Consider the following 22,643-nt stretch of genomic DNA (forward strand, 5'->3'; position numbering starts at 1 on the left):
GTGTTTTTGTGAGAACTCTTTGCTGCTTCTTTAATTGCTGGCCTGTTAAATTGTTAAACACTAATCATTTCTAATATAGCCCTTGTCTGAAAACTGAAATCTCTCCAGGGCCAAACCGAGAGATGTTTGTCCCACACTTAGCCTCATAAGATGGCTTCAGAAATGAGGTAAGACTTGGGGTGAGTTGTTTTCTTAATTTGCTTTAATCAGTTGTTTAAAACAGTTGTTTTATTGTCATGTAGATGGTAGAACTCATTCATACTAACTAGTATTGTATAGTCCATTTGATGCCCCTTAATATTTAAGTAACCTAGCAGTCAGAGTTTGTTCAGTGGCCAACGCACTAAATATTTGTTTTGTAGGAACAATAGACAACTGATGGGCCAAATGTTGAGATTTAGAGACGACAAGGTCAATAAATCAAGTACAAAAAGTGCATTTGAAAGCATTTATTTATTTTTTTTGGTCTAGAGACCAATACTAAAGGAGGAAATTGTAGCTGTGATGTATGTAGATTAGGATGCATCACATTAACTTTCTGCAGAAGGTGGGAGTGACTGTAAATGGTTTGTACTGTATTATGTCCAAGCCATTACTGTCAATGTTAATGTGTTGGATGTGTCTTCCAGGAAATGAATGCACCAGTCAAAAATAATGAATATGTATACAAGAAACTTCACAGTGGTGCTATCGTTAACTAAAACTGCAACTAAAATTTGTTAATTGAAAAAAGGCTAAAATAAATTTAAAAAAATTTGCTTTGGCAACTAAAGATTTTTAATGACTAAAATAACTGAAATCAAACTAATTTTAAACTATTTAGAAATATATTTTATGAAGACTAATAACAAAAACTAATGAAATTGTACAAATGAAAGCTCATATCACAATATTGTTAAAAACTATTACAGTTGCAATTTATGTAAATTTAAGTAAAATAACACTGTTTTACAGGAACTCAAATGTAGTTGCACTTGGTGTTGCACTATAGCTCATTTTCAGTATAAAAGCACTCTTGCTTGTATATTTATTTATTTATTTTGCTCTGCCAACAAAATAGTGCCATATGAAGCCGTTTTTCTTTTCTTTGCACGTTGGTAAGGAACACTGACTGACTGAAATCTGGTCTGGAACTAAGTATGTGAATGGAGCGATAAATGAGAACATTTTTAATTGTTTGTGCACTTGATCTGCTGATTAATGTGAAGACAGCAATTATGGTAAAGAAGTTTAAAAAAATAAAATAAAAAAAGATAAAGAGAGGTTTGCACAACCTTCTCTCTCCTTCTAGCCCCCTCCACACCATTAACTATTTCACTTTATTTTCAAGTATTGTTGTTTTCTCCTGAATGTTCCTGCCTGAGGCCTGCTTCCAGGGCAAACTGGGACACGGATAACTTCCCGTCCCTGGAGTGAGTCAAACATGGACATATATGAGTTAACTCCAACATAAAGATGAGGCTGCGATGCCATTTACTGAAGGACAACAAGATAAAGGACATTAAATTAGCTGTTGTGTGCTGCAGTTGTTTGTTCGCTTCACTCTCCAGCTATTTTCAAGTGCTTTCCTCTTCAGGTTCTGCCTCTTCAACCTCTTTTTTTTCCCCTCCCATTTTGTGAGGTTTATTTTGAATACTGGGGTTTTTTTTGTTTTGTTTTTTTCCAGAAATAGAAGGTCAGTGTAGCATAAATGAGCTATAAACACTTGTTAACAATGTAAATATACTGCCCTCTGCTGCCCAAATCACTCATTACACCCATTCTAGACTAAAAAGGGAGGGAAAAATCAATTAAATATGTTCCTGCCATATCATCAGCTGCTCATTTAATGGGAAAGTACAAAATAAAAACAGCATTTTTAAAAAAAAAATTTTTTTTATTCCGTTACTAAGAATAACGCTGACTACTCCAAGGTCTAAATGGAGTAGTTGACTGACCTAATGACTGCAAAGCATTAAGCGTTCTCAGCTAGTTTTAATCTACATGTGAGTGGAGGCACATGGTGAAGAGAAGTAAGGCTTGTGTAAAGGCCAAGTGTATGACTCATTACCGGCTGAATACAGAGAGAGAAGAAGAAAATAAATTAGAAGCTAAAATCTATCCACCTTTAAAGGATGAAGACAACTTTACAGATCTAATAATTAGCATTTCTAATGAATAACTGATGTGCTTCCCAAGTTTAAAAGCTTCACATATATGCTTTTAAACCCTCCAGCGTATTTGGTTCTTGGGCTTCCATTATAAGAACATTAGGCTACTGTACAAATCTCAGGATGGATTTAGTCAGTAGTTTCTGTCCACATTAAGTCAGATAACTATGGTAACCTATTTTTGCCATGATTAAAAAAAAAAAAAATGAAAATAAAAAAAAAAATATATATATACAATTCACAATTTGGACAGAAATGCAAGATATAAACTTGGATAAGATAAAAACTCAGAATTCTGATTAATGTTTTTGCAGTTCTGAGTTTACATCTCATAATTCTAACTCTTTTTCTCTGAATTTTCAATTACACCTCAATTCTTTTCTTTTTTTCTCACAGAAAAAAGTAAAAAAAAAAAAAAAAAAAGAAAGAAAGTGACCTTTTATCTTACAATTTAGATTTAGACAATTAAGTTTACATCCCGCTTGTCACGAATCTGGTCTGCACTTCCATTCACCCTCCACCAGAGGTCACTCGCTCACCACATGGACTTCACACCACACATCACAATGACTCCAATTCCCATCATCCAACACTGATCACAGCTGTCACCAATCACTCATTGCACTAATCACATGCACACCTGATCCCACGCACACACTGATCACACACCTTATATAACCCTGGACTTTGTTTCCCTCGTTGCCGAGTATTGTATGCATTATTGCTGCCCTACAGAGCCCTGTTAGTTTTCCTAGTCTTGCCTTGCCTTTGTCGGATTGTGTTTTCCCCTGCCTGGACTATCGCTGACGTTTTGGATTACCTCTCCTGTCTCGCCCCTCTGGATACTGTTCGCCGATCGTCGACCCACGCTTGTCTCTGTTTACTCTTTGTATCGCCCATGTTATACCTGTTTGCCACTGTTTGACCCTGCCTGTTATGACCACGTCTCTTGTCAATAAAAGTCTGCAGATGGATCCGCACGTCTCACGTCTCGTCAGCCCCGTAACAGAATACTCGGCCATACAAGGATCCAGCGGCTTTCATGAACAATACTGGCCTGGTATGTACACTGCAAGACTATTATTAGCCCTCAAGCAGGGTATGCGATCACTCGAGGACTTTATTCTAGAATATCTAGACGTTGCTAATAATTCGGATTTTCCGGATGATGTCTTGATCGATTTCTTTTGTGATGGCATTAATCAGCCACTCAAGACTAAGCTTATTTGTGAGGGTCCACGTTCCTCAGTCAGTTTTTGGATTATGCTTTGTTGTGTGTTGGCTCTTCATTTACTGTGGGTGTTGCGGAGGAAGAAAATAACACCGTGTCTGTGCCTGTAATGGCGGTCACACTGGAGCGCGCTCACAAGAGGGCGGCCACAACAACCCCTCATGTCATTGCTGCCATTCATGAGCCAAGTCAAGTCATAGTCACTCTACAGGAGCCAAGTCAATTCACCGTTGATCTTAAAGAGCCAAGCCAAGTCGCAGCTGATATTCACGAATTAAGCCAAGTCAAAGCTGATCTTCACAAGCTAAGTCAAGTCACCATTGATGGTCACAAATCAAGCCAAGTCAAAGCTGATCTTCACAAGCTAAGTCAAGTCACCGTTGATCGTCATGAATCAAGTCAAAGCTGATCGTCATGAGCTAAGTCAAGTCACCGTTGATAGTCACAAATCAAGTCGAGTCAAAGCTGATCTTCACGAATCAAGACAAGTCAAAGCTGATCTTCATGAACTAAGTCAAGTCATAGTTAATGTCAAAGAGTCAAATCAAGTCACAATTGGTCGTCATCAACCGAATCACGTCTCAACTGATCTCCCAGAATCTTGCCCCGTCTCCGCTGACCTTCCAGAGTCGGGTCACGTCTCCGCTGACCTTCCAGAGTCGGGTCACGTCTCCGCTGACCTTCCAGAGTCGGGTCACGTCTCCGCTGACCTTCCAGAGTCGGGTCACGTCTCCGCTGACCTTCCAGAGTCGGGTCACGTCTCCGCTGACCTTCCAGAGTCGGGTCACGTCTCCGCTGACCTTCCAGAGTCGGGTCACGTCTCCGCTGACCTACCCAGATCATCAAGGTCAGTCTTTCATTATCCCAGTCTGATATCCAGTGTGAGGGATTCACCGCTGGTGTCTGCACACACAGCTGGTGTCCCCAAACCCACTCACTTTAGCCCTCCTGTTCCTGAACTGATTCCCCTGTCTGAAGTGCTTCCCATGATGGGGATCGCTTTATGTTGTGTTTGGGCGGCGTACATCACCGCAGCACTGTCTGAGGTGGCGACTGCTGCCACAGCTTCTCCAGAGGTGGTGGCATATGCTGCAGAACCTCCAGAAGCAGCAGGGCTCATCTCAGCCCCTTGTATGGTGGGGGCGCTCAGTAATGTACTCTCAACCTGTTGTGTTGTGGTCGAAAAGACCATTACTAAACTCTCCTTGTGTCCTGAGTTTACTGCTGTAGAACCTCCAGAGGTGGCGGCAACTGCTGCAGAACCTCCAGAGGTGTCAGTGGTATCTGTCGGTGAACTCTCGTTCTGTCCTGTCACGGCTATGGAGGCCGTCAATGAACTCTCGTTCTGTCCTGTCACGGCTATGGAGACCGTCAATGAACTCTCGTTCTGTCCTGTCACGGCTATGGAGGCCGTCAATGAACTCTCGTTCTGTCCTGTCACGGCTATGGAGACCGTCAATGAACTCTCGTTCTGTCCTGTCACGGCTATGGAGGCCGTCAATGAACTCTCGTTCTGTCCTGTCACAGCTATGGGGACTAATTATGAACTTCATGTGTTCCCTACCTCAGTCCTTGTGTTTGTGCATGTTCTGTCTCCTCCTTGTGTCTCAGTTTCCCTTAGGTCCCAGTCTCTGCTGTGGGTTCCTGATCCGTCATGGTATGCTCCTGCTCTATCTGCTCCGCCGTGGTGGTCTTCAGGTCCGTCTGCTCTGCTCTGGTGGTCTTCCGCTCCGCCTGTTCGGTCTGCTCCGCTCTGGTGGTCTTCTGCTCCACCTGTTCGGTCTGCTCCGCTCTGGTGGTCTTCTGCTCCACCTGTTCCGTCTGCTCCGCTGTGGTGGTCCACTATCTGGCTCTGGTGGTCTTCTGCTCCGCCCTGGTGGGCTCCAGCTCCGTCTGCTCCGCTGTGGTGATCCACTATCTGGCTCTGGTGGTCTTCTGCTCCGCCGTGGTGGTCTTCAGGTCCGTCTGCTCCGCTCTGGTGGTCTTCCGCTCCGCCTGTTCGTTCTGCTCTGCTCTGGTGGTCTTCTGCTCCACCTGTTCCGTCTGCTCCGCTGAGGTGGTCTACTATCTGGCTCTGGTGGTCTTCTGCTCCGCCCTGGTGGGCTCCAGCTCCGTCTGCTCCGCCCTGGTGGGCTCCAGCTCCGTCTGCTCCGCCCTGGTGGGCTCCAGCTCCGTCTGCTCCACCCTGGTGGGCTCCAGCTCAGTCTGCTTCGCTGTGGTGGTCCACTATCTGGCTCTGGTGGTCTTCTGCTCCACCCTGGTGGGCTTCAGTCCTGTTTGCTCCGCCCTGGTGGGCTCCGGTCTCATCTGCTTCGCCCTGGTAGGCACCAGGTCCGTCGACTCCTCCCTGGTGGACTCCAGTCCGGCCAGCTCTGCCCAGGTTTCCTGCTCTGCCGGCTCTACCTCGGTTCCAGACCACTCCACTTCCACACGGACCTGGCCCTCCATCCCTCCCCCTGTTTCGCCTCCGCTACACCGTGTGGGGGGGGGGCTCTGTCACGAATCTGGTCTGCACTTCCATTCACCCTCCACCAGAGGTCACTCGCTCACCACATGGACTTCACACCACACATCACAATGACTCCAATTCCCATCATCCAACACTGAACACAGCTGTCACCAATCACTCATTGCACTTACACCTGATCCCGAGCACACACTGATCACACACCTTATATAACCCTGGACTTTGTTTCCCTCGTTGCCGAGTATTGTATGCGTTATCGCTGCCCTACAGAGCCCCGTTAGTTTTTCTAGTCTTGCCTTGTCTCGCCTAGCCTTGCCTTTGTCGGATTGTGTTTTCCCCTGCCTGGATTATCGCTGACGTTTTGGATTACCTCTCCTGTCTCGCCCCTCTGGATACTGTTCGCCGATCGTCGACCCATACTTGTCTCTGTTTACTCTGTCTCGCCCATGTTATACCTGTTTGACCCTGCCTGTTATGACCACGTCTCTTGTCAATAAAAGTCTGCAGATGGATCCGCACGACTCACGTCTCGTCAGCCCCGTAACAGAGCTATTCTTTTTTTTTTTTTTTTTTTTTTTTTTTTGGTTTGTTTGTTTTTTACTCTAAATTCTGAGTTTACATCTCACAATTTTTTTCCCCCCACCACAGAATTTTTTTTAAGTGACCTTTTATCTCTCAATTTTGACAATCTTGCAAATACGAACAATCTTATATATCATATATAACATAATATGCAGTGTGCTGTAGTCTTGAATCTTTTCTAATACTCTATGTGGCATAGGTCAGACCCTCCGGCCATTTTATCAGCAAAATGTCTTGTTTTTTGTTTATTTATTTCTTCTTTTTTCTGTGTTGTACATGACTCAGATACCCATTTCAGCCCAGAACAGCATGTATAATTTGTTAATGTCCTTATCTGCCTGCAAAAACAACTGGGAAAAGGCTGAGAACATGGATACTGAGACATTTACTGTGTGTTGTGGCGTATGCTGCTCCTAATAAGCTACCCTCCATCTATATCTGTCATTCTACCATTTGTTACATCGCTGTAATTATTGTGGTGTTCATCAGTGGTAGTCAACCTTTGTCACTTAAAGACAGTATTTCTATATAGCCATTTATGTTTTTTGTACTTCTGCATATATGTAATAAAGCTATTTTCTTGATGGTGCAGATGTTTTTCGGATGCAGAATTTGCAATTATGGATATTCTTAGTCATTTAAAACCAACTAGTCACTTTTACTTCAGTAGTTATGAAGAGTGGAAAGAATTCCTCCGCATATGCCAATACAAATATTTTCTGCTGACAGTTGCTGTACGGGCAAATTAAAAATGGCAAAGAGAGAGAGAAGAAAAAAATATCAATGCACATTTACACTTGTTTAAAATTATTGTATAATTTTAATTTTAATCATTTTAAATTATTATTATTATACTATACAGTGGTGTGAAAGTGTTGGCCCCATTCCTGATTTTTTATTTTTTGCATGTTTGTCACACTAATGTTTCAGATCATCAAACACATTTAAATATTAATCAAAGATGACACAAGTAAACACAACATGCAGTTTTTAAATGAAGTTTTTTATTATGAAGGGAAAACAAAATCCAAACCCACATAGCTGTGTGAAAAAGTGCTTGCCCCCTAAACCTAATAACTGGTTGTGCCACCCTTAGCAGCAACAACTGCAATCAAGCGTTTGCGATAACTGGCAATGAGTCTGTTACAGCGCTGTGGAGGAATTTTGGCCCACTCTTCTTTGCAGAATTGTTGTAATTCAGCCACACTGCAGGGTTTTCAAGCATGAACCGCCTTTTTAAGGTTATGCCACAGCATCTCAATAGGATTCAGGTTAGGACTTTGACTAGGCCACTCCAAAGTCTTCATTTTGTTTTTCTTGAGGCATTCAGAGGTGGACTTGTTGGTGAGTTTTGGATCATTGTCCTGCTGCAGAACCCAAGTGCGCTTGAGCTTGAGGTCACAAACTGATGGCCGGACATTCTCCTTCAGGATTTTCTGATAGAGTGCAGAATTCATGGATCCTTCAATTATGCCAAGTCATCCAGGTTCTGAAGCTGTAAAGCAGCCGCAGACCATCACATTACCACCACCATGTTTGACTGTTGGTATGATGTTCTTTTTATGAAATGCTGTGTTGGTTTTACGCCAGATGTAACGGGACACACAACTTCCAAAAAGTTCAACTTTTGTCTCATCAGTCCACAGAATATTTGCCCAAAAGTCTTAGAGATAATCAAGATATTATTTGGCAAATGTGAGACGAGCCTTTGTGTTCTTTTTGGTCAGCAATGGCTTTTGCCTTGGAACTCTCCCATGGATGCTGTTTTTGCCCAGTCTCTTTCTTATTGTTGAATCATGAACACTGACCTTAATTGAGGCAAGTGAGGCCTGCAGTTCTTTATATGTTGTTCTGGGTTCTTTTATGACCTCCTGGATGAGTCGTCTTTGTGCTCTTGGAGTAATTTTGGTAGGCCGGCCACTCTTGGGAAGGTTCACCACTGTTCCAAGTTTTCTCCATTTGTGGATAATGGCTCTGACCGTGGTTTGCTGGAGTCCCAAAGCCTCAGAAATGGCTTTATAACCCTTTCCAGACTGATACATGTAAACTATTTTGTTTTTCATCCGTTTACGAATTTCTTAAGATCGCGGAATGATGTGTTGCTCTTTAAACATGCTTCACTTTGTCAGACAGGTTCTATTTAAGTGATTTCTTGATTCAACAGGTCTGGCAGTAATCAGGCCTGGGTTTGGCTAGTGAAATTTAACTCAGCTTTCTAAAATAATGTGGTTAATCACAATTCTTTCGTGATTTAATAGGAGGGGGCAATTAATTTTTCACGTTGGGCCAGGTAGGTTTGGACAGCTTTTTTCCCTTAATAAATGAAATCATCATTTTAAAACTGCATTTTGTATTTACTTGCATTATCTTTGTGTAATATTACAATTTGTTTGATGATCTGAATCTTTTAAGTGTGACAAATATGCAAAAAATTTAAAAATCAGGAAGGGGGCCAACACTTTTTCACACCACTGTGTGTGTGTATATATGTATATGTATATGTATGTTAATATATATGTTAATATTTATGATTAGACATAGTAATAATGTGCGAATTGTAAAGCATACAAAAAACATTGGTTTACATTTTGCACTATATGTCTAATAATTTTAATTGTTTAATGATTATCATAATAATCATAATAAAATGCAGAATGCAAAATATATTGTGCTGCAAAATTAGTGGTGTTGTTGTTATATTTATGAAATATTAATATACTTTAATATATTTATCATTAATTATGTGCAAAAATTGTGCTGAAAATGTCTTAAGATTATTCAAATTAAAAGGTTGTTGTTGTTATTACATATTAATATATTATACGTTCATATATTTTCTTTTTCATAATATTTTTCTTTTTAATTATTTCCACTGTCAAAATGCAAATTTTGTTAAATGTCTTATTAGAAATAAATGTATTAATTTTTTTTTAAATATTTTAGCAAATTAACATGTTCATGTATTAATTAGTTTTTTTGTTTGTTTTTTTTTCTTTTCTTTTTTTTGCTTTGGCACCTGTTTAAGAACCACTGATTTAAAATGAATATGAAATTGCACACATTGCATTTTATTCTTTTAATTAGCATTGCCTTCCTAACAGTGTTATCAGCCCTCTTCCCAACACACACACACACACACGTTTGTTTTTGTGAAAAGTGGGGACATCCCATAGGCTTAATGGTTTTTATTCTGTACAAACTGTATGTGTTATTGCCCTACACCAACCCTACACCTAACCCTACCCCTTACAGGATACTTTGTGCTATTTCAGATTTTCAATACACTCCATCCTGTGTGATTTATAAGCATTTTGAAAATTGGGGACATGGGGTAATGTCCTGAAAAGTCACATTCTCCTTGTAATACCTATGTCATACTCTTGTCATTATACAAATTGATGCCCTCATTTGTCTCTCTCTCACACACACACACACACACACACACACACACACACACACACACACACACACACACACACACACAATCTCTGTTACCTGGGAAACCTTGCCAGGGTGGAGGAATACTTCTTACCACCTACATTTCCCTCCTCCCCTCTCTCTCTCTCTCTCTCTCTCTCAGAGACTCAAGGGAAGTGCAGGAAGTATAGCAGCTCAGACACATTCAGACTCAGTCATCAGACCGCACTTCCCTCATCCTCACTCTCTCCTCATCCCTCCATTCATCTCTCTCCCTTCTAACTCCAGTAATCTTGGTCTCTTCTTCCCTTCTCATTGCCCTCAGCACTGTCTATCTCTTTGATTGACTTTGACGAAGTTTGAAGCATGGGCTGTGGGAATTCCACCTCTGCCAGCACAGCTGCAGGTAAGTGTGCTGCTTTCTGCCTTCACATCAGTGTGTGTGTGCCATTCTGTTTGTTGGTGTGTGTGGGCTCTGTAAACAAACCCATGTCTGCTCATGTGAGTTTAGCCATCCAGTCATCTTTCTCTCCTCCACTAACCATTGGCTGCTGGCCAGACGCTCTCATGTTGTGAATGGGAGATCTGAGTGTCTGTCAGGACTGAATCATTCACACATCAAGATTCACTCAACCCGGTCCTTGAAGATTTAACTGGATCAAATATATCCTAACAGTTGCTTAACAGTTAGACAGTTTTCTTTGAGTGTGGTCAGGTGTTTTGTGCTTGGAGGTCCATTGAGACTAAATGATATTCATGAATGGTGTTTGTTTACACCGCTGTGAGGGGATTGCATGATCCGTGAACCACTTACAGGACTGACGTGTCTCGCTCGGCTGGACGTGTGTATGTGTGTGTGAACATTCTGTCCTCAGTCATTCTTCAAAAATCAGCAGAGTTAGACGGCAATCTGAACAGCGCTTCAGTATGAGTCATCTCACATGGGTACGCACACACACAAACAAGCAGGAATGGGCATGAATCGATATGAAGCGCTTTGTGAGGGTCTTAGTGGAGTCATCAAATACACTGTCATTTTGAATAGCATTTTGAGCATTAAAGGGTGATGAAGAGATTTTATTTGCATTGTAAATCAGATTTGTGTCTGCAGGAATTCATGGCTTTTTAGATTTAAATTTAAATTTATTTCAAGTTATAATATTTATAAAGTACAGAATGTAATCTAATGATTGATTGTAATTTAAAGATGTATGCAAAGACTATATATTAGACTATAGTCTATTATTTTTATTAACTGAATGGCAGACAGCACTAATGTTAACCTTTTATAGATGTTACTGTTGGTAATATTAGTTAATTTTACTGCTGAATATGCATATAAATTTAATTTCCATTTTTATTGGCCGCCCAGAAAAAGATCGGGACCCCTTCAAATGTTCAATTCGATAATCTGGCCCTCAAATGAAGTTAGTTGAATAGCCCTGGTCTAATATTTCTGTGGAGAGCCAGCCAATATGTATTTTTCCATTCATAAACAGTATGCTATTAATAGACACATAACCACCTGTCAGTTAACTTTAAGAACTGCACACATTAGTGTTCGTTTGATGACTCATAGTTTGATTGACCAGACATTGGACGGCGGTCTCTCCATTACCAGCAAACAAAAATCTGCCCGACGACACTTTTATTATAGCTTTATTACATTGTAATAACATATTAATGACGTATTAATTGCACTTATTTTTAATCCGTTTTCTTTCAAACAAAATGTGGGATTGTGTTTTTAAATGGGTTAAGCAGATAAATCAGATTCCAGAGAGCAATAAATGTTCTTTTACAATTACTCAGTGTATATACTGTGTATTTAACGATCGAGGAGCATGTGGCGTAACTAATTTGTGTGTTTGTTGATTTCTACAGGTCCATCCGAGTCAGCCAAAGATGTGTGAGTATTGCCAGAACAGCAAAAATATACTGTGCAACCCACCGTTTTCACAAAAACGCCACTGCAGTTATTGTAACTTAAAGAAAAACATAAATAATAGTAAAATATGTATAATGTGTGAATATGCACAGAACATACACAGTGCTGGGTAGATTACTTACAAATTGTAGTCTGTTACTGATTACAGATTACATGATGAAAATTGTATTTAGTGATGTAATCTACTTATTTTAGGTAATGTATTCTGACTAATTTTTAGATTACTTTTTTTTTTTTTTTTTACCTAACTTGATTTAAACCTACAGTACCATTACTTTTCCACCCAAATTCCGAAGCCTAAATGAAGCTAAATGGTCTGACACAGTAGGATTTTTGGAAACTAAACATTATTATTTTTCTTTAAAGAGAAAATTATTAGGGAGAATTAGAGAGAATCAATTAATTATGAATAATTTACTGCCATTTTATGAATAATGTGCAATCATGTAATCCATAAAAAGCGACTGAAATCTGATTATGAGCATTTTAAAATATAATAATTCCAAATACGAGTACTCAATAAAAAATATATATACAGTGGGTACGGAAAGTATTCAGACCCCCTTAAATTTTTCACTCTGTTATATTGCAGCCATTTGCTAAATTAAAGTTCATTTTTTTTTTCCTCATTAACGTACACACAGCACCCCATATTGACAGAAAAACACAGAATTGTTGACATTTTTGCAGATTTATTAAAAAAGAAAAACTGAAATATCACATGGTCCTAAGTATTCAGACCCTTTGCTGTGACACTCATATATTTAACTCAGGTGCTGTCCATTTCTTCTGATCATCCTTGAGATGGTTCTACACCTTCATTTGAGTCCAGCTGTGTTTGATTATACTGATTGGACTTGATTAGGAAAGCCACACACCTGTCTATATAAGACCTTACAGCTCACAGTGCATGTCAGAGCAAATGAGAATCATGAGGTCAAAGGAACTGCCTGAAGAGCTCAGAGACAGAATTGTGGCAAGGCACAGATCTGGCCAAGGTTACAAAAAATTTCTGCTGCACTTAAGGTTCCTAAGAGCACAGTGGCCTCCATAATCCTTAAATGGAAGACGTTTGGGACGACCAGAACCCTTCCTAGAGCTGGCCGTCCGGCCAAACTGAGCTATCGGGGGAGAAGAGCCTTGGTGAGAGAGGTAAAGAAGAACCCAAATATCACTGTGGCTGAGCTCCAGAGATGCAGTCGGGAGATGGGAGAAAGTTGTAGAAAGTCAACCATCACTGCAGCCCTCCACCAGTCGGGGCTTTATGGCAGAGTGGCCCGACGGAAGCCTCTCCTCAGTGCAAGACACATGAAAGCCCGCATGGAGTTTGCTAAAAAAACACCTAAATAAGATTCTCTGGTCTGGTGAGACCAAGATAGAACTTTTTGGCCTTAATTTTAAGCGGTATGTGTGGAGAAAACCGGGCACTGCTCATCACCTGTCCAATACAGTCCCAACAGTGAAGCATGGTGGTGGCAGCATCATGCTGTGGGGTGATTTTCAGCTGCAGGGACAGGACGACTGGTTGCAATCGAGGGAAGGATGAATGCGGCCAAGAACAGGGATATCCTGGACGAAAACCTTCTCCAGAGTGCTCAGGACCTCAGACTGGGCCCAAGGTTTATCTTCCAACAAGACAATGACCCTAAGCACACAGCTAAAATAACGAAGGAGTGGCTTCACAACAACTCTGTGACTGTTCTTGAATGGCCCAGCCAGAGCCCTGACTTAAACCCAATTGAGCATCTCTGAGAGACCTAAAATGGCTGTCCACCAACGCTTTACCATCCAACCTGACAGAACTGGAGAGGATCTGCAAGGAGGAATGGCAGAGGATCCCCAAATCCAGGTGTGAAAAACTTGTTGCATCTTTCCCAAAAAGACTCATGGCTGTATTAGATCAAAAGGGTGCTTCTACTAAATACTGAGCAAAGGGTCTGAATACTTAGGACCCTGTGATATTTCAGTTTTTCTTTTTAAATAAATCTGCAAAAATGTCAACAATTCTGTGTTTTTCTGTCAATATGGGGTGCTGTGTGTACATTAATGAGGAAAAAAAAAAGAACTTAAATGATTTTAGCAAATGGTTGCAATATAACAAAGAGTGAAAAATTTAAGGGGGTCTGAATACTTTCCGTACCCACTATATATATATATATATATATATATATATATATATATATGATTACATACTCCAGATTATATGTAATCAGTTACTACCCAGCACTGAGTGTGTGCTCAGTATTAACAACTGAAAATAACTGTATTCTGGTATTGGGGTGACAAATGTTTCTGAAATCTCTTGATTTTTTTCAAAGGCTCTGACTTCAGAGAGAGAAAGCAAGATAAACAGGAGGGAAGATGCTAGTAATCCTTGCAGTGTCCTTCAGTTTTTGGAACTGCTTGTCAATCAATTTCCCTTCTGAGAAAAAAACATAGTGGGGTTTTGAACACTGCCTGTCATTTTCCAAACAGTTCCTGGAATTATTCTCACATCTGAACAACAGGCATCCACACAGCAGGAGAGAGTCTTGTGCACACATATCAGGGCCTTGACTGCCACTAAAACACACACACACACACACACACACACACACACACTCACCACAATAACACACCATCACTGATACATAATACATGTTCACAAGTCTCTTTTGAGAATAATGTGAGATTTACAATACTGTTAATACTAACAGCTCTGTTAATCAAATTCTCAGAGCTTCTAATCAAGGTTCTCTGTAGGATAATCTCTTCAAAAACTCGACACATGACCCCTCAAGACTTAATGAATCACACAATGTGCCAGATATGATGGTCAATATTTTTTCAGTCAATTGTAATCACTCATACCCTGAAGGTTTGTTGCTATTTGGTCTTTCACAGTAATATAGATAATAAAGCAACACACTTTTCTAAGTTGTGTTTTTCGCCTCTTACATCAGCCCATCGGATCATCTCTTGGTTCTGTTCTGGTTCTGGGCCCACAGGCAGGACGAATCGTCTGTGGATGATGAGAAGAGGAGGAACTATGGTGGAGTGTATGTGGGCATACCTGCAGACCTCAGCAATGTGGCCACCGGACAAACACCCTCCACACACAAAGGTGAGAGACAAATCCAGCTTCACATGCACTTCCACGTGTATCTTAAAAAAAGAAAACACCTCTCAAATGCATGTCCAGAAGTGCTTGCAAGACAGCAAAATAACAGTGTTTTCTGTATTTTTTTAGGTTTTAGCTAATGAAAGAAAATGTAAATCCCTTTTTTGACAGTCAGTGTCAGACAATCAAAACAGAGAAAATGTGCCTAATGAAGGTTAAACAGATGCAAGAAACAAAAGAGTAATTACAATTAAGTGCAAATAGATGCACAATCCAGCATGCATATCTGTTGTCGTAATAGTTAGCGCAATATGTTAATGTGTTAAATAAATGCCACCTTAAACGAGAACAGTGCTTACCTGTGAACTTACAAAGTGGCGTGAGTCGAAAATAGATCAACTTATGACTTCTGTACTTTTTTTCTCTCCTTACCTTGTTAATCCAATGAGACATACACGTTTTAAAAGAGAAAGAAGGCTAGAGGAAGTGTAAGTGTAAGTGTGAATGCAGTCACAATTAAGCTTCTTCAGTGTCCTAAGAATCGGCCTCCTCTTCTGGAAACTCATTACTTGCACAATGGAAACCAATTTCCGCAATTCTCTCTGGTCTCATGTCAAGAATTAACAGAGACATGGAGAATTCTTTAAAAAAAAAATCTTAAATTAAAGCAATGAATTCTATTTAGGACTGTAGTGTGAGTTGAGACACTTTATGTGTGTGTGTGTGTGTGTGCGTGTGTGTATGTGTTGGGTGAGTTGTTCCTGGAGGCTCTGGGATGTGTTAATTGGAGAAACATCTCTCCGCAGGGAAAGCGGAAAGAGCTGAGTGCCAAAAAGAGTGCTAACAAAGCTAAAGGTGTGTGTGTGAGGGGAAACACATCATCGGTGTTGTTATAGGCAGCTAAAGCTAAATTTGTTAAAATCTTTTTCAGTAATTGAAATGAAATGAAACTCAAATTAGATGAAAAACTATTTTTGAAATACTAAAATTAGCCTGCTATAAATAAAACTGAAATACGAACTAATTAAAGCTATATATAAATAAAAGGTTAGAAAAAAAGAAAAATGGGAAAACACAACAGTGCAACAAAATTACTTAATTACTAAAAATAAAATGAAAGTGAAAACTGAACATAAAAATGCTTTTACAAAATAACAAATATTATAACAGTATATAAATAATACTAAAATAGCACTTATGTATGTATGTAACTAATACATATTTTCATCAACAGAATAATGATATTCAGAGCTGAAGGCACAGATAAAGGTACGCCCATCTTTGCTTTCTTACACAATTAAATCATTATTGATCAATTAGCATTGTGGATTAAAATTCTTACACATTTGAGTGTTTAATTTTACATCTTTAAAAAAAGCAAAGCAAACAATACAAATCATGAAACAAGAGCTGCCTACAGTCTACATAGGCAACCAGCTTCTAAGGGAACCTAACTGTACACTTTAAAAAATGCTGGGTCTAAACAACTCAATCGCTGGGTTCGTCCATGTTTTACCCAGCGTTGGGTTGTATTTAACCCAACATTTTTTAGAGTGTAATAAGTGATGCTAGGCAGCAACTCTGTGAGACATGACTCTATGGATTTTGACATTAGCATGTCGCTAAGCTAACAGCGCAACTCTCTAAAAGGCATAAAAACACATAGAACACACATATTGAGTACAATAGCCCACTTTGAATTATACTGAACTAATTTTAAGCAACACTAAATTAAACTTTGTTTTTCTTACTTCATCCACCATCTTGGATTTTCTTCACTGAACTACTGCAATGCAATCTGGGTTTTCTTATTCCAAGAAGGATGTATGTGATTCTGCCTAAAAATTGAGTTAAAACAAGGTATTTGACACCCATATGGAACAGATGTTGGAAAAAAGTGCTAAAGGGTTCCAAAAGGAGTGTTTCACAGCAATGCCATAGACGAACCATTTTAGGCTCCCCAAAGTGAACAGTTCTTAAAAGAACAACCCCTTTTTCTTAGTGCAAAGAACATTTTCCCACTGTACACTCTTAAAAATAAAGGTTCTTTATTGGCATCAGTGGTTCCGTGAAGAACCTTTAAAATCCATGGAACCTTCCATTGCACAAAAGTTCTTTATAGTGGAAAAATGTTCTTTTAGTTTATTAAAATATTTTTCACAGTAAGAAAAAAAGTGGTTCTTTTAAAAACTGATTACTGAAATGTCCTTTTGGTTTTTATTTTTATTGCATTGTTACGAAACCCCCCTCTTAGAACCTTTATTTTTATATAGTATATTGTGGACTGCAAAGGTTTCATGGATATTCAAGGTTCTTCATGGAACCACTAACTGTACCTTTGGATCAGAGAAATATTTTTTGGACAGATACAAAATGTATTTGTGTGTACATTGACTGCTCACTTTCTTATTTACCTCGCAGGGCTTTCCGGAGGGAATCTTGGCTGAAAATTGCTGCGTAATAATCTCAACAGGACGCAATTTTCTTCATCGTTGATTGGCTCGTTGGGACTCGCCCAGAATCCTCTGAGAGCCAATCATCTAATTGAACTCTCTGGAAACTGAACTGGAATTAGTTCTGCTGACAAGGTCAGAGGTCAAAGACAAATCTGAGTTTGTTAGCATCACTCAGTGCTTTTAAGGGCAAGTTCTACCAGCACCTTGCTTCTCAGGACAATGACACACAGGTTTTAATGACAATCACAGAGCAACGAAGATGCTAAAAACGTGTCTCTGAGCTCAAACCTATTCCCTCACAATGTTGCTCTGCATTTATTAAGAGGTTTCACAAGGGTCAAGTGGTTTTCAAGGGGGAAATTAGACTCTTAAGGCACTATTTATGCACTCACGAGTCTGTTTTTGTTCTTTCAACATGATCCACATCCTTTCAAACACTCTTCTCTAGTCTTAAGAAAAAATCCATTTTGTGATAATGTAATGTTAGAGGTACATGAAGTGCCTTTGAAGGAGCTCGTTGCTGGTCTGTCAGGTGAGTCCCCTTAGTGCTTCTTCAAGCCCTGCACTGTCTTCTGGAGGTGAAATCAAGGGTTATGTGTTTGTGATTGGGTTTAAGGTCCCTCCATCTCGCTAATCCAATTAGAGTGACCCAGTGAGAGCCGAGTTTTAAAACGAGGGTATCTGTGCTAGCAGCGCCTGACCTGAGAGAACTCCGAGGACTGTGTAAGTAGGCCAGCGCTCGCACTTTTCAGCGTCAGGTCAGCTGGAGCTCACTCCTGTGACACAGGGGAGAAGAGATGAGGAGAGAAAGACAGAGAGCGCTTGAGCCAGACTGTGTCACAGTGGGTGCTGAATGAGACACCGATTCCTGAGGGACGGCAGGATGTGAGCCAACACTGTGACACGAGTTCTAGCTGAACTCACTTTCCTCACTCCTTAAAGAGACCCAGAAAGAAATGTGGTTGTTATTTTGTTCCAAATCTGTATACTTTTTTTTTGTTTGTTTCTTTTGTGTGACACAAAAGGAAGAATTTTGAAGAATGCACTGGTCATTTTAAGGACTATAAAAGCATCATTACATTTTTAGCATTTTAAATTGAAGTTTGGGGTCAATAAGATTTTTTAAAGAAATAGGTCTCTTATGCTCACCAAGGCTGCATTTATTTGATCAAAAGTACAGTAATTAAATATTACAATTTAAAAGAAATCTATTGTAATATATTTTAAAATGGAATTCATTGTTATGATGGAAAAGCTGAATTTTCAGCAGTCATTGTCTTCAGTGTCACATGATCCTTAAGAAATCATTCAAATATGCTGATTTGCTGCTCAAGAAACATTTCTTATTATTATCATCAATGTTGAAAACAGTTTAATATTTTTGTGGAGACCGTGATCCTTTTTTTTTTTTTTTTCAGGATTCTTTGATGTTCAAGTAAAAAACAACAACAACAATAACAACAACATTTATTTAAAATAGAAATCTTTAGTATATCTTTACTGTCATTTTGATTAATTTAATGTGTCAATTTATTGTTGAATTAAAGTATTAATTTCTTTCAAAAAATAAAATAAAATCTTTCTGACCCCAAATTTTTATATTTATGTACATATACACATATATTGTAAGATAATAACAAATTGTCAGAGCATACATGAATGTATGAACCTTTTTCCCTATTTTTAGACATATAAGGGAATCAATTCTTCTTTTTTTTCATAAATATGAAGTACATTTGCACCCATCCTCTCACACACCACAGATGAGAGATTCTAAAAATGAGTGTGTTTCTCAGGTGCAGCTCTCACCAGCAACCTCACATGTAAAGCAGTAGTTTCTTGGAAAATATTTTCCTCCGAACCCATTTTTCTGCTTCTTGAGTGGCTACAGTGCCACCAGCGACTCTCCTGAGTGAGCGTTCAAAGGAAAAATTGAATAGACTTTTTAAAGATAGGCTTTTCCCCCAAGAAAGGTGTAGCACTGCTCTGTTAAAACAACACTCTTGGTTTGAGCATCCCAGCAGCAACACTGACTCAACCAATGGCGTGAGTTTAGGCAGGAATGTTACTAAAACCTGATTGAAAACAGTAAATTCTTCTTCTTATTATATTGTAGTTGTAATTGGAGCTGCTAGTGCCACCTTACATCTTTAAATAAAAATATCTAACAAAATTTCAAAAACAATCTGGTAATTTAATATTTCCCTATACGTATACTTTAGGGGAAAAGGTGTCACAGCTTTTAATGTGTCTTGTAAAGAATCAATGTGAAGAAACCGATTACAAATTGCATTTCAAATCTCAAGTATAGCCAATTATGTACTCAGGAATTCTCAGAACACTGTAATATATAGTAAAATACTAATTTTTGGTCATTCATTGCAGCATAAATTATATTTACAAGATACTGTCATCTCAAAAAGTCTTTCATTTCAACAAGATGTTAATAAAAGTTCAATTAATGTGATTATGAATTTGAACAGAGTTATTATTCAGTACAAGTCATGTTAAACATTGCCATATTTGTAGCAGTCTCTCACATACAAGTGACTGGGTTCAGTTTTGCATGAATCAGTATGAATCTCTATCACCTGTACTTGTTCTGTAATGGTTGTACGCTCTCATAATGGACTATTTCATTCTGCCAGAACCTGTCACAATGAGCTCTCTTTCTCAAATGTGCTCTATAATCTAACATTAGAAAGGGATTGCGAACAAGCAGTTTCCGGTGCTGCATTTCATTACTGCTGCCAATATCAGTTTGTTCTTTTTATATCAGTCCCTTTATGTTGGATTAAAGAGACACTTGCTAATAATACTAGTATAATACTTAAAATTATTTTTGTATTGTATTAAATATATTCTATTGTTATGTCATTATTGCAGGGCAAAAATTAGAGCATATATATGTATTATTTGTTCTTGTGTGTGACTACATACATTTTTCAACTCATTCTCTTTGTCAGTTTCACATTTTTTATTTTTTTCATCAGAGAGCTGGTTAGCTCTATAGTTAGATGTGAGGCGGGGGGTCTGTCTGAGTTCTGCAGGGGTTCTGTGTCTGTAAGGAGACTCGAGTCTCACTGGTGCTCCTGATTATCCAGTGAAGCCCAGACTTCAGCAGCAGTGGCAGGCATCGTAACCTTTCTTCATGGCTGTTTTTGGCACTTTAAAGGCAACTTTTCCATGCATTATCTCTTGACATTTCACATAGATTAGTCTCACATGCTTGCATCCCTGTGGGTTTAGAAAACCCCCAACAGTGTGACTGGCAGAAATGAAAATATCTCACACAGTCTAACGTGATTAAGGAATTATATAAGGAAGTATACGCTTCATCTATGAGTTGTATAGCTTTAATATATTTATCTAAAGTGATATAATCCGAGTACATTTTATGCAATTACGCCTTTCTACCATAAGGTGGTGCCATAGTGCCATTTTAAATGATAATGCGTCTCAATTTCTTCATTGACCTTGATTAATATTAGGCTACATTATGGGCTGCTATGGACGTTTGTATATTTTATGATAGACAGTTATCTTTTCAATTATTGAACAGTTGCTTGGTTGTTGAAGGATGAGCTGAAAGTTTTAAGTGCTTGTTAAGGAATAGTAAACATGTGGAGTATTATATGTCAAATTTGGGCACTAATTGGCCATTCTCAGTGTCCTGAGTACAGATGTAATTTTTTCCTCTAACCCACATAGAAGTGCACCAGTGGCCCAAGAGACGGCGAGAGCCATACCGCCCTCGAAATAGACACGGAGAGTTAAATTTGGTTTTCAGGTTATGTGCTTCCTGATTAAAATACACTGCTGCAGACATGGCTGGAGATAGTGAGGTTCGGCAGGGCTGTTCTGTTTACCCAGTTATAGCAAGAACTTATTTTAAAATGCATTCAGTAACATTGCACATGTTGTTAAGCTATTACAAAAGATGTTGCGCACTATGCGCCAAAAATGACATTATAATACACATGTTACCAAAGTATTTATCTAATTTAGAGCCAATGACACACCAAAATAGTTGTATGCACAGCTTGTCAGTAACAATTATGAAAGGATTCCTCCTTTTTTATAGTTAAGTTTATTACCTTGAAATATTAATCTCATTCTGATGGCACACTTACTTCTAGGCGAATGGCTTCTGTTTATTTAAAAACTCCCCGCCGCCAAAGTTTGTTTTTGAAGGACGTAATTAGACCGGGTACGAAATTGCGCGAAAAGCGTGGATTGCTTTACAGCAGCAACACATGCACCTGTACAGCTATCCACTGTAATTACTATAGTGTATTTACGACAGTGAACTCACTTAACTGTAGGGGGCTCTAAAGTCTCAAAATAAACAAAACTTCATCCAGTTGCTTTATCTATCCAGTCATAATTAAATCAATTGCATTTTTTTTGTTTTTATTAGTAGGCCTATTTAGCATCACCCCCCCCCCCCAGCACTGCTGATCTATGTCTGTCTGGGAATAAAAAGAGCCTTCCTGCATTTTTGAAAACATGGGTTGCTGAGTTCATTTTGCATTGTTGCTATTCTCAGGAAACCATTCATTATGGGCTATTAAGATGTTCAGAGCTCAAAACAGCCACTCTTGCTAAACACACAAACACACACATGTCCTGTTCGCTGCAGATCTTGATTGACTAGCCTTAAACTCTCATTTTTTCGAAAACCTTATTTTCTCCTGAGGAAGCAGAGAGTCGAGTTCAAAAAGCACATGCAACTGTGCATTCTTTAAACAGAATTATTACAAATGTGACCCATGACCTGCTTAATGAAGAGGAGAAATTGAGAGAGGAAGAAAGAGTGGATGATAAATTTCTACGAATTAAAGCAGTTGCATCTTTGGGCTGAATGATCATCAGTCAGATGAATGTGCAGGGGCTGATGGAGAGTGAAATGTGTGTGATGGATGGTGCCAAAAGCATGTTGAAGGATAATATTGTGTATCATGTTATATTTATGCTAAAAAAAAATGATGAAAAAAAAAAAGGCGGCTTGTTTGGTTAGTCTTGGTTAGTCATTGTTGGTTATGGTAAAACTAAAACCTTGTTTTTCCCATTAATTATAATAAAACTAAATAATATATAAATATTGGATGAAAAAACTTGAAAGATAAGGAATAAATGCTGTCTTGGCTACTAAATGAATTAAAATAAGCGTCACAGTGTAAAATAAGTGTAAGCTGATGTACTAAAACTGGAATAAAAATAAATTACGGTAATAAAATGTAAAGGGAAATATATAAACAAAATAATAAACATAGCAAAATTCAAAAAAAT

The 22,643-nt window shown here is 38.9% G+C and overlaps 1 protein-coding gene across 4 annotated transcripts; it reads left to right on the forward strand.

Moving 5' to 3' along the window:
- Window positions 1-95: 95 nt before the first annotated feature.
- si:dkey-261e22.4 (overexpressed in colon carcinoma 1 protein homolog) lies at window positions 96-20,024 on the forward strand. 4 transcript variants are annotated; one of them, XR_009270538.1, is made up of 7 exons: window positions 96-167; window positions 10,173-10,253; window positions 11,732-11,756; window positions 14,783-14,898; window positions 16,130-16,164; window positions 16,717-16,755; window positions 17,317-20,024. XR_009270538.1 is itself a non-coding variant. In XM_058772148.1 (6 exons), exons 2-5 carry the CDS (start codon window positions 10,214-10,216, stop codon window positions 16,132-16,134), a joined length of 186 nt encoding a protein of 61 aa, XP_058628131.1. In that variant the 5' UTR covers window positions 4,140-4,228; window positions 10,173-10,213; the 3' UTR covers window positions 16,135-16,164; window positions 17,317-20,024. The 4 variants fall into 4 exon arrangements, 1 of the variants encoding a protein (XP_058628131.1); XR_009270537.1 differs by lacking the exon at window positions 96-167 and adding an exon at window positions 4,140-4,228 and having other exon boundaries at window positions 16,714-16,755; XR_009270536.1 differs by lacking the exon at window positions 96-167 and adding an exon at window positions 4,140-4,228.
- Window positions 20,025-22,643: the final 2,619 nt, after the last annotated feature.

The sequence above is a fragment of the Onychostoma macrolepis genome, chromosome 04 (genome assembly GCF_012432095.1).
Source record: "Onychostoma macrolepis isolate SWU-2019 chromosome 04, ASM1243209v1, whole genome shotgun sequence".
Lineage (NCBI taxonomy): Eukaryota > Metazoa > Chordata > Actinopteri > Cypriniformes > Cyprinidae > Onychostoma > Onychostoma macrolepis.

Bases quoted from the DNA above. Each gene is read 5' to 3' on its own strand.
- si:dkey-261e22.4 (XM_058772148.1), top strand. From the start codon at position 10,214: ATGGGCTGTGGGAATTCCACCTCTGCCAGCACAGCTGCAG. The intron at 10,254-11,731 runs GTAAGTGTGCTG...TGATTTCTACAG, and splicing joins CTCTGCCAGCACAGCTGCAG to GTCCATCCGAGTCAGCCAAA. The intron at 11,757-14,782 runs GTGAGTATTGCC...CTGGGCCCACAG, and splicing joins TCCGAGTCAGCCAAAGATGT to GCAGGACGAATCGTCTGTGG.